At 48.8% G+C, this 15345-nt stretch overlaps 1 protein-coding gene and 1 long non-coding RNA gene across 4 annotated transcripts; one reads left to right on the plus strand and one right to left on the minus strand.

Moving 5' to 3' along the window:
- Positions 1–3169: 3169 nt before the first annotated feature.
- On the minus strand, positions 3170–7723 carry LOC138654375 (polyadenylate-binding protein 1-like 2). Of its 3 annotated transcripts, none has more exons than XM_069743419.1 (4): positions 7647–7723; positions 4477–4683; positions 3387–3580; positions 3170–3307 (listed from the first exon to the last, which is right to left on the minus strand). In XM_069743419.1, exons 2-4 carry the CDS (start codon positions 4667–4669, stop codon positions 3188–3190), a joined length of 507 nt encoding a protein of 168 aa, XP_069599520.1. In that variant the 5' UTR covers positions 4670–4683; positions 7647–7723; the 3' UTR covers positions 3170–3187. The 3 variants fall into 3 exon arrangements, with proteins under 3 accessions (XP_069599520.1, XP_069599519.1, XP_069599518.1); XM_069743418.1 differs by lacking the exon at positions 7647–7723 and adding an exon at positions 7229–7501; XM_069743417.1 differs by lacking the exon at positions 7647–7723 and adding an exon at positions 7140–7501 and having other exon boundaries at positions 3171–3307.
- Position 7724: 1 nt separating this feature from the next.
- LOC138654376 (uncharacterized) lies at positions 7725–12106 on the plus strand. The gene is made up of 3 exons (XR_011316246.1): positions 7725–7861; positions 8768–8906; positions 11746–12106. It is a non-coding gene; the product is annotated as an uncharacterized lncRNA (long non-coding RNA).
- The last annotated feature ends 3239 nt before the right edge of the window (positions 12107–15345 follow it).

The raw sequence follows: 15345 nt of genomic DNA on the forward strand, positions 1-15345 counted from the left end.
ATTAATAGCCTGGAGGGTCCATGGTTATTGCCCCCCCCCCCCCCCCGGCTAAAAACACCTGCCCCCCGCCACCCCAGAAAAGGCACATCTGGAAGATGCGCCTATTCTGGCACTTGGCCACTCTCTTCCCATTCCCGTGTAGCGGTGGGATATGGGGTAATGAAGGGTTAATGTCACCTTGCTATTGTAAGGTGACATTAAGCCAGATTAATAATGGAGAGGCGTCAATTATGACACCTATCCATTATTAATCCAATAGTATGAAATGGTTAAAAAACAATATCCCATACCTTCCGATGATCTGTCACGTCCCACGATGTAAATCCATCTGAAGGGGTTAAATTATTTTACAGGCAGGAGTTCTGCTATAATGCAGCTGTGCTCCTGCCTGTAAAACCCCAGCGAATGAATGGAAAGTAGGACAATGACCTGTAGTTACCTTCATTCGCGGTGATGCACCATCTGCTGGTTGTCCTCATATGACCTCGAGCGTGGGAACTTTTCAGAATATTTTCCCAGCCTCTTCCAGATGTGCCTTTTCTGGGGTGGCTGGGGGCAGATGTTTTTAGCCGGGGGGGTGGGAGGGGGGGGGGGGGGCGAAAACCATAGACCCTCTCCAGGCTATTAATATCTGCCCTCAGTCACTGGCTTTACTACTCTGGCGGAGAAAATTGCGCGGGAGCCCACGCCAATTTTTTTCACCATTTAACCCTTTAATTTAATATCTAGAGCGCCCAAATTTTGCACATACACACTACTGACATTAGTAGTGTGTAATATGTAACAAAAATGGGGATATGAGATGGTTTACTGTATGTAAACCATGTCTCATATCATGTCGGGTTTGGGAAGGAGATAGCAAAAGCCGGCAATTGAATTACTGGCTTTAAAGCTATCTCTCGCTGGATAAAATATTAACCCCTTCATGACCTTGGGATTTTTAGTTTTTCCGTGTTCGTTTTTCACTCCCCTCCTTCCCAGAGCCATAACTTTTTTATTTTTCCGTCAATTTGGCCATGTGAGGGCTTATTTTTTGCGGGACGAGTTGTACTTTTGAACGCCATCATTGGTTTTAGCATGTCGTGTACTAGAAAACGGGAAAAAAATTCCAAGTGCAGTGAAATTGCAAAAAAAGTGCAATCCCACACTTGTTTTTTGTTTGGCTTTTTTGCTAGGTTCACTAAATGCTAAAACTGACCTGACATTATGATTCTCCAGGTCACTACGAGTTCATAGACACCTAACATGTGTAGGTTATTTTTTACCTAAGTGTGGTGAAAAAAAATTCCAAGGTTTGCAGAAAAAAAAAATTGCGCCATTTTTCCATACTCGTGGCGTCTCCATTTTTCATGATCTGGGGTCGGTTGAGGGCTTATTTTTTGCTTGCCGAGATGACGTTTTTAATGATAGCATTTTGGTGCAGATACGTTCTTTTGATCGCCCGTTATTGCATTTTAATGCAATGTTGCGGCGACCAAAAAAACATAATTCTGGCGTTTCAAATTTCTTTCTCACTACGCTGTTTAGCGATCAGGTTAATGCTTTTTTTTAATTGATAGATCGGGCGATTCTGAGCGCGGCGATACCAAATATGTGTAGATTTGATATTTTTATTGATTTATTTTGATTGGGGCGAAAGGGGGGTGATTTAAACTTATATTTTTTTTATTTTTTTCACATTTTTTTAAACTTTTTTTTAATTTTTGCCATGCTTCAATAGCCTCCATGGGAGGCTAGAAGCAGGCACAGCACGATCGGCTCTGCTACATAGCAGCGATCTGCTGATCGCTACTATGTAGCAGAACTGCAGGTGTGCTGTGAGCGCTGACCACAGGGTGGCGCTCACAGCTACCGGCGATCAGTAACCATAGAGGTCTCAAGGAGCTCTATGGTTACTATGGAGAAGCATCGCCTACCTCCGATCATGTGACGGGGTCGGCGATGACGTCATTTCCGGACGCCCGGACGGATGCGGTAGTTAAATGCCTCTGTCTGCGTTTGACAGCAGCATTTAACTAGTTAATAGGCGCGGGCAGATCGCGATTCTGCTCGCGCCTATTACGGGCACATGTCAGCTGTTCAAAACAGCTGACATGTCCCGGCTTTGATGCGGGCTCACCGCGGAGCCCTGCATCAAAGCAGGGGATCTGACCTTGGACGTACTATCCCGTCCGAGGTCAGAAAGGGGTTAATATATATATATATATATATATATATATATATAGACAGCATATATGTTGTTACGATTTTTTGAGCACATGGATCCATTGTATGTCCATATGTCGGTTTTGCAAGCCTGCGAGAAAATCTCGCAGTACGGATGCCATACGGATTACATATGGAGGATGCCATGCGCAAAATACGCTGACACACCCTGCCTACGGAGGAGATACGGACCACTATTTTGGGGACTTTTCTACGTAATTTACGGACCATATTTTTATACGCTGAGTGTGAGGCCGGCCTAAGGGTATGTGCACACGTAGAATGGTCCACTGCGGATTTACTGCGTTTTTACACCTGCGGTTTTCTGTTATGGAGCAGGTGTAAAACCGCTGCGGATCCCGCACAAAGAATTGACATGCTGCCGAATGTAAACCGCTGCGTTTCCGCGCGTTTTTTTCCACAGCATGTGCACTGCGGATTGAGTTTCCCATAGGTTTACTTTGTACTGTACAACGCATGGGAAACTGCTGCGGAAACGCTGCAGATTTTGCTGCTGTGTGTAAACATAGCCTAAGGATCCAGAAAGAGAGCTTCTAACACTTATCTGTCTATTTCTGAGCTCTTCTCAGCTGATTTATGACCACTGACCACAGAAAAGTTGAATGTGCAGGGAGGAGGAGACAAACAGCCTGTAAAAGCCAAAAGGTGCAAATTTTGTAAGGAAACTGAATTGCAAAAATGACTTTTAGCCCCAAATAAATGCAATTAAGTAAAAAAAAAAGTCCCCAGAGGTGGATAACCCCTGCCACTGGCGACATGTAAGTCAATAATCGATTGTGGATTCTTTGTGTTAGGCCGTCTTGGCACGTCTCAGTCTGTATACAGGTCGCGGTTTGCAGACCAGCCGAAGGTCTCCTGACCCGAACCCTAAAGCTTGAAATATGCCTATGAGAATGTTGATTTGGGGTCCAGGAGTCCAGAAATCCCAGACACGTGAAGCCGGCCTTACATGAGGGCATACTTACACTTTCTGGTCATTTAGGATCTTGCCATTCAACGAGTCAATGGCCTTCTGGGCTGATTCGCGGGTCTCGAAATGTACAAACCCATAACCTTTAGATCCATTTTCGTCACACACGACCTGCAACACCTCATATTAATAAGGGACCTTACTACTGCACAGACCTCACACATCCGTATGTGGTGGATGACTGACTTACCTTACACGACATGATGCTGCCAAAAGCAGAAAATGTGTCGTACAGTAATTTACTATCGATGGTCTTATCCAGGTTCTTGATAAAAATGTTGCCGATCCTGCTCTTTATTACGGACGGGTTGCGCTGACACCACATAATGCGCATCGCTTTGCCATTCATGTCTTCAAAGTTCATGGTATCCAGAGCTCGCTCCGCTGGCGGGAAAGGATGGGGGACATTTTCAAAGAAAGAGACTATCAATGACTTTATCCACCTCGGTGACCTCTGCGCCCTGATAGGATGCCATGCCATGATAGGAATTGTTGATCAGCTCCAGCATTCCATGCTACAACATTTTTTACTATATTTTGTTTTGCATTAATTTTATTTAAAAAAAAATAATTTGCAAATTTTTCTTGTTCTAAAATTTTTTTAGAAATCTTGAACTGTTCATACTTTCTGCCCTTTCAGGAAGAGTTTTCAGCAGGCTCCTTATCAGCAGAGGAAGGATGACGGTAACGCTTCTACATACAGCTGATAATACAAGATCCACTAATTACAATAGGAGATGTCACAGCTGACCCTGCTCACCCTCCCTTCACAATGACACTTGTACACGCTCATTAGATGCTTTAATAAAATTATTGGACTCAGGTCTGATGACTGTAGCTATGTACACCTGTTGTTTCCTGAAACAACAGGAAGTTATAATCTATAAAAGCACCCATGTCCAGTTTGAAAGTTGCAAGATTTTTTTTATTTTTAATACATTATATGTTAAGCTAAAAAATTGCCAGAAATTAAAAAAAATATACAGTATTTCAAGCAATAAAATGTAAATTGTGTAAAAATCATTCAATGTGATTGTTTGGTTTTTATTTTTAGGTTGTCTCTCACAGGTGACGTGTACCTACGATAAAAATTTCAGACCTCTGCATTCTTTGTAGGTGGGAAAACATGTAAAATCGGCAGCGTATCAAATACTTATTTTCCCCACTGTATCTACAATCTTGTATGTCCATGATATTTGTGGAACAGTTGCAATATTTCACCCCAGCCTTGTTGCTGGCAGGGCTGCAATGTATAGCTATAGTTGTGTATTGCTTCTCACCGTCCTCCGGCTGCTGGAAATTGATGTAAGCGTAGCCAAGAGACTGACCGGTGATCTTGTCTCTGCATATGATGACTGACAAAATGTTGCCGGCAGGAGTGAACTTTTCATGCAGCATCTCCTCTGTGACCTCCGGAAGGAGATCCCCAACATACAGGGTTGCTGTACTGTGGCTGAGTGCGCTAGTGGCCATTATTAGCAGGGTCACTAAAATAAAGGAGATTGTAAGAAAAACACCTTGATAATAACATGTCAGCATTACATGGCAAGTTAAGTAAATAAGGCAGCACACTGCAGCGCTGAAAGATGCACCTGTTCACACTTAGTCTATGTTTGGATGTGCTGGTCAGGTTTTTGAAAAGCATTACATGGCAGTCACACGCCAAAGCTGGCCATGCACATTAGCCGCAGCCTGACCATAGCTTATCTACACCCCGAACAAAAGGACATTCAACAGGGCGGATCATTCTCTGCCCCCGTCCTCTGTTCAGGGTGAAGCTGGGGACCCCGATACACAGTATAAGGCCTGCCGATCCCGCCAAAGTCAGACAACATTTATCTAATGTGTATGAGCAGCTTTAAAGGGGCTATCTGGCGCTGTAACATTGATGGCTTATTCTTCGGAGAGGTCATCAATGTCTGATTACTGGGGGTGCGACACCCGGTACCCAACCGATCCTGGCGGTGGCGGTGGCGGCTGGAAGTGCTGAGTTGTGGCTCTGTCCAGAACAGCTCCATCGACAGTATAGTGGCCACGGCCAGGTACTGCACATGCCTTCTCTATTGAATAGTATGTGCATGTGTCACTATTCTGTAGACAAAGCTGTGCTGTGCAGCTCCATAACTGAGCAGTTCCGGCTGCCGACGACACCAGGAAGGGCTGATCTCCGGGGGTACTTACCAATCAGACATTCATCACCTACCCTAAGGATAGTCCATCAATGTTAAAGTCCCAGACACATGCTTTAAAGAACTGGTAGATTTCACCGCTTCACTAAAACAAAGTCAAATTGACATCTTGGTTTTTTTTATTCTTGTATTTATGGGTAAATATAATTTTTACAGTAAAATGTAATTTAGTATGTTGAGCCGTTTGGTTTCTACAGCCTCTATGTATCACAGTACATGTAATACTGCAAAACGAGGTAACTGTGAATCCACCAGTGAGCTCATCTGAAGGCCGAATAATTAATTGTCCAAGTTAATTTACACATCAATAATAAAACATACTGATCAGCTAGGCAATTATTAAACTGCGTGCTAAATCAAAGAGTGTTTTGATTCTTTTCAATAAAAAGTTATAACTTTATTAATACAGACAAATACAAAAAATAAAACAATGCCTTAAAACCGTACAGATAAATGTAATGGCAGGTAGGTGTAGAGCAAAATATAATACTAGTGAGGGAGCAAGAGATAAAATAAACATTCCTGGATACAACAAATTTTTCAACAATAGAGCATGCTGAGAAAATACCTCCACTAACTTCAAATCACCAATTGATGAGGAATTTCAATATTAAAGTCATCTATTTACTTATAATTATACTGACTAAAGCGAGATGAAGAAATAGAGGCTCAAACCGCATGCTCTATTGAAATGTTGCTAAATAAATCCTGAACCAAAGTGCTATCAAATGTATGCACTTAGTAATGATAGTGCTTAAAATATGGATTAAACACCCGTACATATGCTGATAGATATTTTCCTTTGTTACAGAGCGAGGGTCTTCAGGTGGGTTACCAGAATAATAAATTATTCCAACAACCTGTGTGTTTATTTCATTAAAAGACTTTGTAATAATGTGTGTGTTTTTTTAACCCTTTACTACTATTGGATTAATAATGGATAGGTGTCATAATTGACGTCTCTCCATTATTAATTAGGCTTAATGTCCCCTTACAATAGCAAGATGACATTAACCCTTCATTACCCCATATCCCACCGCTACACGGGAATGGGAAGAGAGTGGCCAAGTGCCAGAATAGGCGCATCTTCCAGATGTGCCTTTTCTGGGGCGGCTGGGGGCAGGTGTTTTTAGCCGGGGGGGGGGGGGGGGGGGCAATAACCGTGGACCCTCTCCAGGCTATTAATATCTGCCCTCAGTCACTGGCTTTACTACTCTGGCGGAGAAAATTGCGTGGGAGCCCACGCCAATTGTTTCCGCCATTTAACCCTTTAATTTAATAGCTAGAGCGCCCAAATTTTGCACATACTAACATTAGTAGTGTGGAATATGCAAGAAAAAATGGTGATATGAGATGGTTTACTGTATGTAGACATGTCTCATATCATGTCGGGTTTAGGAAGGAGATAGCAAAAGACGGCAATTGAATTACCGGCTTTCTGCTATATCGCGCTGGATGAAATATTAATATATATACATACATGTGTCTCACTGACATACATATATATATATATATATAGACAGTATATATGTTTTTATTATTTTTTGAGCACATGGATCCATTGTACGGCTGCCATACGGATTACATACGGAGGATGCCATGCACAGAATACGCTGACACACCCTGCCTACGGAGGAGCTACGGACCACGATTTTGGGGACTTTTCTGCGTATTACAGCCGTAAATTACGGAGCGTATTGTCTTACGCCGAGTGTGACGCCGGCCTGACATGTGGCGCTGATTAGAGAACTTACGATTCTAGAATTCTTCACTTTCCTCCGCAAAGATTTCAGGTTGTGCCGACTTTGGACTCACAGACTCTGCACAATATGTCGGTAATCACCTTGTTCCTATCTTGTCTCCAGTCAGATCCTGATGGCGGCTCCTGGTAAACTGTCACTGTCAGGGCACAGCATGGCCGCCTCATGGTGCCAACTGATGCCCACGCGAGGAGCGGGCAGTTACTACGGGGCCGACACGTGTCTGGATCCCCCTTATAATAAAGCATTTTATGCCATAAATGTGCACCAATCAAATAAGACTTCTCCTTTCTGGATCATCACTTATTATATGTTTACGCACTTGTGTGCTCGTGCCTACGGCAGGACGATGGGGGGAGGGGGGGCGGCACGGGAGCAAGTTTTCTTTCTGGTCTTTTTTTTTTTTAAATTAGAGTCCGGAGCCGCCTCCCCCCGCCCCGGGCTCCTCCCCCCGCCCCGGGCCCCTCCCACTTCCCGCCTCCTTGAAGACGTCATACTCACCTACTCCAGCGAAGCCTGGTCTCAGGCTAGAGGCTAAATCCAAGGCGGCTAAAGGACCTCTGGTGACGTCACGCCCATGTGACCGGAAGGGGCGGCGCCTCTCCCTCCATAGAGCAGACAGGAGAAACGGAAGCTGTGGACGTCATGGCGGGATTTCGAGGACTGTGTGCAGGATTTGGGGTGTTTTGGGTTCCTCCTCCATAGTCACAGACCAGGTAAGTGGGAGTCTGCCTGGGGGAGAAAGGGGTGATGTTGCTTGCATGGGGCTGCACGCTGGACGGTGGGGGGATCTGCCTGGGGGAGAAAGGGGTGATGTTGCTTGCATGGGGCTGCACGCTGGACGGTGGGGGGATCTGCCTGGGGGAGAAAGGGGTGATGTTGCTTGCATGGGGCTGCACGCTGGACGGTGGGGGGATCTGCCTGGGGGAGAAAGGGGTGATATTGCTTGCATGGGGCTGCATGTGCATGCTGGACGGTGGGGGGATCTGCCTGGGGAGAAAGGGGTGATGTTGCTTGCATGGGGCTGCATCTGCATGCTGGACGGTGGGGGGGATCTGCCTGGGGAGAGAGGGGTGATGTTGCTTGCATGGGGCTGCATGTGCATGCTGGACGGTGGGGGGATCTGTGTGCGGGGGGGGGGGGGTGTCTACCTGCAGAATGGGGCTGATGTTACTCGCATGGGTCTGCATGGTGTGGGGGGCTGATGTCACGCGTTGTGCAGGTCAGTGTGTGATGTCTCTTGCGGTGGGGGGTGCAGGGATGTATAGCGCTACGTGTGTGTGTGGGGGGGGGGGGGACAGGGGAGGGGATGAATGATGATGGAGATTTGAGGGATTGATATTAACATGAGAATCTGCCTGATGGTGCGGAGTCCGTCCTGTTTTATTTATTCTTTTTTACATAAAACGTTTTCTCATTAATATTATTGGGCACACATGACGTCAGGTTGATGACTGTCCTATGACCTCTGGGAGCGACACTGCGTGATAACAATGTCTCCAGATCCCGGGCTTTATTGTCCTCGCACGCTGTGCTGGTCAGTATTAGCCCGGAGGCCACTGGTGGCGGCCACTACTTGTGTCCAGGTTTCTGCATGATTTTTTTTTTCTGTTTTATTCTAGGTATTGTCGCTTTTCCCCATCCAGTGACCTCCCTGCAGATGTCATCTCATCACTGGACTTCTCTTCACCAAGTGGAATGCTGGAGCCCCCACAATCCATGCGAGGACCCAAAGGGATGACACTGTGGGCGTCTGATAATGTCAGAGAGACGAGTATAATTCCTAAAAGAAAAAACACCAAAACCTCCCTTTCTCTCCATTTATATTGCTAGGGTCTGTGTCCCCGCCCCGTCCGCTCCTCTGTGTCCCCGCCCCGTCCGCTCCTCTGTGTCCCCGCCCCGTCCGCTCCTCTGTGTCCCCGCCCCGTCCGCTCCTCTGTGTCCCCGCCCCGTCCGCTCCTCTGTGTCCCCGCCCCGTCCGCTCCTCTGTGTCCCCGCCCCGTCCGCTCCTCTGTGCCCCCGCCCCGTCCGCTCCTCTGTGCCCCCGCCCCGTCCGCTCCTCTGTGCCCCCGCCCCGTCCGCTCCTCTGTGCCCCCGCCCCGTCCGCTCCTCTGTGCCCCCGCCCCGTCCGCTCCTCTGTGCCCCCGCCCCGTCCGCTCCTCTGTGCCCCCGCCCCGTCCGCTCCTCTGTGCCCCCGCCCCGTCCGCTCCTCTGTGCCCCCGCCCCGTCCGCTCCTCTGTGCCCCCGCCCCGTCCGCTCCTCTGTGCCCCCGCCCCGTCCGCTCCTCTGTGCCCCCGCCCCGTCCGCTCCTCTGTGCCCCCGCCCCGTCCGCTCCTCTGTGCCCCCGCCCCGTCCGCTCCTCTGTGCCCCCGCCCCGTCCGCTCCTCTGTGCCCCCGCCCCGTCCGCTCCTCTGTGCCCCCGCCCCGTCCGCTCCTCTGTGCCCCCGCCCCGTCCGCTCCTCTGTGCCCCCGCCCCGTCCGCTCCTCTGTGCCCCCGCCCCGTCCGCTCCTCTGTGCCCCCGCCCCGTCCGCTCCTCTGTGCCCCCGCCCCGTCCGCTCCTCTGTGCCCCCGCCCCGTCCGCTCCTCTGTGCCCCCGCCCCGTCCGCTCCTCTGTGCCCCCGCCCCGTCCGCTCCTCTGTGCCCCCGCCCCGTCCGCTCCTCTGTGCCCCCGCCCCGTCCGCTCCTCTGTGCCCCCGCCCCGTCCGCTCCTCTGTGCCCCCGCCCCGTCCGCTCCTCTGTGCCCCCGCCCCGTCCGCTCCTCTGTGCCCCCGCCCCGTCCGCTCCTCTGTGCCCCCGCCCCGTCCGCTCCTCTGTGCCCCCGCCCCGTCCGCTCCTCTGTGCCCCCGCCCCGTCCGCTCCTCTGTGCCCCCGCCCCGTCCGCTCCTCTGTGTCCCCGCCCCGTCCGCTCCTCTGTGTCCCCGCCCCGTCCGCTCCTCTGTGTCCCCGCCCCGTCCGCTCCTCTGTGTCCCCGCCCCGTCCGCTCCTCTGTGTCCCCGCCCCGTCCGCTCCTCTGTGTCCCCGCCCCGTCCGCTCCTCTGTGTCCCCGCCCCGTCCGCTCCTCTGTGTCCCCGCCCCGTCCGCTCCTCTGTGTCCCCGCCCCGTCCGCTCCTCTGTGTCCCCGCCCCGTCCGCTCCTCTGTGTCCCCGCCCCGTCCGCTCCTCTGTGTCCCCGCCCCGTCCGCTCCTCTGTGTCCCCGCCCCGTCCGCTCCTCTGTGTCCCCGCCCCGTCCGCTCCTCTGTGTCCCCGCCCCGTCCGCTCCTCTGTGTCCCCGCCCCGTCCGCTCCTCTGTGTCCCCGCCCCGTCCGCTCCTCTGTGTCCCCGCCCCGTCCGCTCCTCTGTGTCCCCGCCCCGTCCGCTCCTCTGTGTCCCCGCCCCGTCCGCTCCTCTGTGTCCCCGCCCCGTCCGCTCCTCTGTGTCCCCGCCCCGTCCGCTCCTCTGTGTCCCCGCCCCGTCCGCTCCTCTGTGTCCCCGCCCCGTCCGCTCCTCTGTGTCCCCGCCCCGCCCGCTCCTCTGTGTCCCCGCCCCGCCCGCTTGAGAGAGGAATTTTGTGTTAAAGGGAACCTGTCACCCCCAAAATTGACGTTGAGCTCAGCCCACCGGCACCAGGGTCTTATCTCCAGCATTCTGTAATGCATTCTGTAATGCTGTAGATAAGCCCCCGATGTATCCTCAAAGATGACAAAAAGAGGTTATATTATTTTCACCTGGGCGGTCCGATCCTGGGCCTCCCATCTTGATAGGATGACGTCCTCTTCTTGTCTTCACGCTGTGGTGCGCAGGCGCCGGGAAAGGTCAGAGAGGCCTGGGGCCTGCGCACTGCAGTACTTTGCGCTGGAGCCGCAGCGTGAAGACAAGAAGAGGACGTCGTCTGATGAAGATTGGAGGCGCCGGACCGCGATGCCCATCGGACCGGACCTGGACTGTCCCTTGGTGAGTATAATATAACCTCTTTTTCTCATTTTTAATTATTTTTATTTTTGGATACATCGGCGGGTTATCTACAGCATTCCAGAATGCATTACAGAATGCTGCAGATAAGCCCCTGATACTGGTGGGCTTAGCTCGCCCTCGATTTTGGGGGTGACAGGTTCCCTTTAAGCACCACAATACTGTTTTTGCAGCTAAAGCACAGGGGACTTTGGTACAAAATGTGTTTTGCTTTTTGTCATTAATTTGTCTTTAATGTTTAACCCCTTTACCCCCAAGGGTGGTTTGCACGTTAATGACCGGGCCAATTTTTACAATTCTGACCACTGTCCCTTTTATGAGGTTATAACTCTAGAACGCTTCTACAGATCGTGACATATTGTACTTCATGATGGTGCTAAAATTTCTTAAATATAACTTGCGGTTATTTGTGGGGAAAAAAACGGAAATTTGGCGAAAATTTTGAAATTTCGCAATTTTCCAACTTTGAATTTTTATGCCCTTAAATCACAGAGATATGTCACACAAAATACTTAATAAGTAACATTTCCCACATGTCTACTTTACATCAGCACAATTTTGGAACCAAAATTTTTTTTTTTGTTAGGGAGTTATAAGGGTTAAAAGTTGACCAGCAATTTCTCATATTTACAACACCATTTTTTTTTTTAGGGACCACATCACATTGAAGTCATTTTGAGGGGTCTATATGATAGAAAATACCCAAGTGTGACACCATTTCAAAAACTGCACCCCTCAAGGTGCTCAAAACCACATTCAAGAAGTTTATTAACCCTTCAGGTGTTTCACAGGAATTTTTGGAATGTTTAAATAAAAATGAACATTTAACTTTTTTTCACACAAAATTTATTTCCGCTCCAATTTGTTTTATTTTACCAAGGGTAACAGGATAAAATGGACCCCAAACGTTGTTGTACAATTTGTGCTGAGTACGCTGATACCCCATATCTGGGGGTAAACCACTTGTTGGGCGCATGGCAGAGCTCGGAAGGGAAGGAGTGCCATTTGACTTTTCAATGCAAAATTGACAGGAATTGAGAAGGGACGCCATGTTGCGTTTGGAGAGCCCCTGATGTGCCTAAACATTGAAACCCCCCACAGGTGACACCATTTTGGAAAGTAGACCCCTTAAGGAACTTATCTAGATGTGTGGTGAGCACTTTGACCCAACAAGTGCTTCACAGAAGTTTATAATGCAGAGCGGTGAAAATAAAAAAATAATTTTTGTGAAAAAATATGATCTTTTCGCCCCCAAATTTTTATTTTTCCAAGGATAAGAGAAGAAATTGGACCCCAAAACTTGTTGTAATAATAATAATAATCTTTATTTATATAGCGCCAACATATTCCGCAGCACTTTACAATTAAGCGGGGACATATACCGACAAATTCAATACAAGTTAAGAGAATTTAAACAGTGACATTAGGAGTGAGGTCCCTGCTCGCAAGCTTACAATCTACAAGGAAATGGGGGGGACACAATAGGTGAAAAGTGCTTGTTATTTCAGGTCTGGCAATTATAATAAATAGGGATTTTCATATGAAGCTGCATGATCCGGTCATCAGCCCGTGTGTTTAAGTGCAATAGTCAAGTATCAAGTGCAGTTATCATGTGTATGGAGGGTGTGGAGACAGATGAGTAGTAGGGTGCAGATTCACATGCAGATAATATTTGGAAGGAGGGAACAGGACAAAGTTAGTTTACTGAGTAGTTGATGTGGTAGGCTTGTTTGAAGAGATGGGTTTCCAGAGCGCGCTTGAATAGGTTGGGGCGAGGTATCAGTCTGATCGTCTGGGGAAGTGCATTCCAGAGAGCTGGCGCAGCATGAGAGAAGTCTTGGAGACGGAGGTGTGAGGTTCGGATTACGGGGGATGTTAGTCTTAGGTCATTTGTACAACGGAGGGCACATGTAGGGCGATAGACAGAGATGAGAGAGGAGATATAAGGCGGTGCAGAACTGCGGAGGGCTTTGTGGGTGAGAGAGATGAGTTTATACTGGACCCTGTAGCGAATGGGTAGCCAGTGTAATGACTGGCACAAGATGGAGGCATCGGTGAAGCGGTTGGACAGAAATATGACCCTGGCTGCCCCATTTAAGATGGATTGGAGAGGAGAAAGTTTGGTAAGAGGGAGACCGATCAGAAGAGAGTTGCAGTAGTCCAGATGAGAATGAATGAGAGCGACAGTAAGAGTCTTAGCAGTTTCAAAGGTGAGAAAATGTTAGATTCTGGAGATGTTTTTAAGACGCAGGGGACAAGAGCGAGTGAGTGATCGGTTATAGGGAGTAAAGGAAAGTTCGGTGTCGAATATGACCCCAAGACAGCGGGCATGCTGTTTGGGAGTTATGGTTGAACCCTCCAGGGTAATTTCGATGTTGGGTAGAGTGAGGTTAGTAGAATGAAGAAACACAAGAAGTTCAGTTTTGGAGAGATTTAGTTTCAGATAGAGGGAGGACATGATGTTAGAGACGGCAGACAGACAATCCTTGGTGTTTTGAATTAGATTGGGGGTGATGTCAGGGGAAGAAGTGTATAATTGGGTGTCGTCAGCATAGAGATGGTACTGGAACCCAAATCTGCTGATTGTTTGTCCAATAGGGGCAGTGTATAGAGAAGAAGAGGGGGCCCAGGACTGAGCCCTGCGGAGCCCCGATAGTAAGGGGACGAGGAGAGGAAGAGGAGCCGGCAAAAGATACAGTGAAGGAGCGGTCAGAGAGGTAGGAGGAGAACCAGGAGAGGGCTGTGTCCTTGAGGCCTATGGAGAGGAGCATGGTGAGAAGGAGCTGGTGATCCACAGTATCAAATATGACAGATCCAGGAGAATCGGCAGAGAGCAATGACCTTTGGATTTAGCTGTTATTGGGTTATTAGAGACTTTAGTGAAGGCAGTTTCAGTGGAGTGTAAAGAGCGGAAACCAGATTGTAAGGGGTCGAGAAGAGCGTTATCCGAGAGATAGCGGATTAGACGGGAGTGGACCAAGCTTTCCAGGAGTTTAGAGATGAAGGAAAGGTTAGAGACAGGTCTGTAGTTAGCTGTGCAGTTCTGGTCCAGGGATGGCTTTTTAAGTAAAGGGTGTTGTGGCTGGTAATTCAGTACCACAATGGACATAGAAGTCAGAGCACATACAGTGATCTGACAATAACCCAAAAACATAGAACGAGCTCTGAGACGTGGGAACTCTGCTGACCGCAATCCCTAATCCTCTCCAACCACACTAGAGGCAGCCGTGGATTGCACCTAACGCTCCCTATGCAACTCGGCACAGCCTGAGAAACTAGCTAGCCTGAAGATAGAAAATAAGCCTACCTTGCCTCAGAGAAATACCCCAAAGGAAAATGCAGCCCCCCACATATAATGACTGTGAGTTAAGATGAAAAGACAACCGTAGAGATGAAATAGATTTAGCAAAGTGAGGCCCGACTTTCTGAACAGAGCGAGGATAGGAAAGGCAACTTTGCGGTCAACACAAAACCCTACAAACAACCACGCAAAGGGGACAAAAAGACCCTCCGTACAGACTAACAGCACGGAGGTACACCCTCTGCGTCCCAGAGTTTCCAGCAAGCAAGAAAAACCAAATAAACAAGCTGGACAGAAAAAACAGCAAACAAAAAAAAACACAAGAGCAACTTAGCTATGCAGAGCAGCAGGCCACAGGAACGATCCAGGAGGAAGCAAGTCCAATACTAGAACATTGACTGGAGGCAAGGATCAAAGCACTAGGTGGAGTTAAATAGAGCAGCACCTAACGACTTCACCACATCACCTGAGGAAGGAAACTCAGAAGCCGCAGTACCACTCTCCTGCACTAACGGAAGCTCATAGAGAGAATCAGCCGAAGTACCACTTGTGACCACAGGAGGGAGCTCTGCCACAGAATTCACAACAAAAGGGGTAATGATGGCATGTTTAAATGAGGAGGGAAAGATGCCTGAGGAAAGAGAGAGGTTAAATATTTTAGTCAGGTGAGTGGTGACCACTGGTGACAGAGACTGCAGGAGAGGTGAAGGAATTGGGTCACTATTGCAGGTTGTAGGCCGAGCAGAAGTGAGGAGCTTGGAAACTTCTTCTGAAACAGGCTCAAAGATGTCTAGTGAGCTTGAGGTGCGGCAGGGAAGGGGATCCAGGCACTGAGGAGATTGGGCTGAGATATCCTGATGGATGTGGTTGATTTTTTTCTAGGAAATAAGTGGCCAGATCCTCGCCACTGGGATTGGAGATGGGGGCCTGTACATTAGGTTTCAGGAGGG

Source organism: Ranitomeya imitator, unplaced genomic scaffold (assembly GCF_032444005.1).
Source record: "Ranitomeya imitator isolate aRanImi1 unplaced genomic scaffold, aRanImi1.pri SCAFFOLD_280, whole genome shotgun sequence".
Lineage (NCBI taxonomy): Eukaryota > Metazoa > Chordata > Amphibia > Anura > Dendrobatidae > Ranitomeya > Ranitomeya imitator.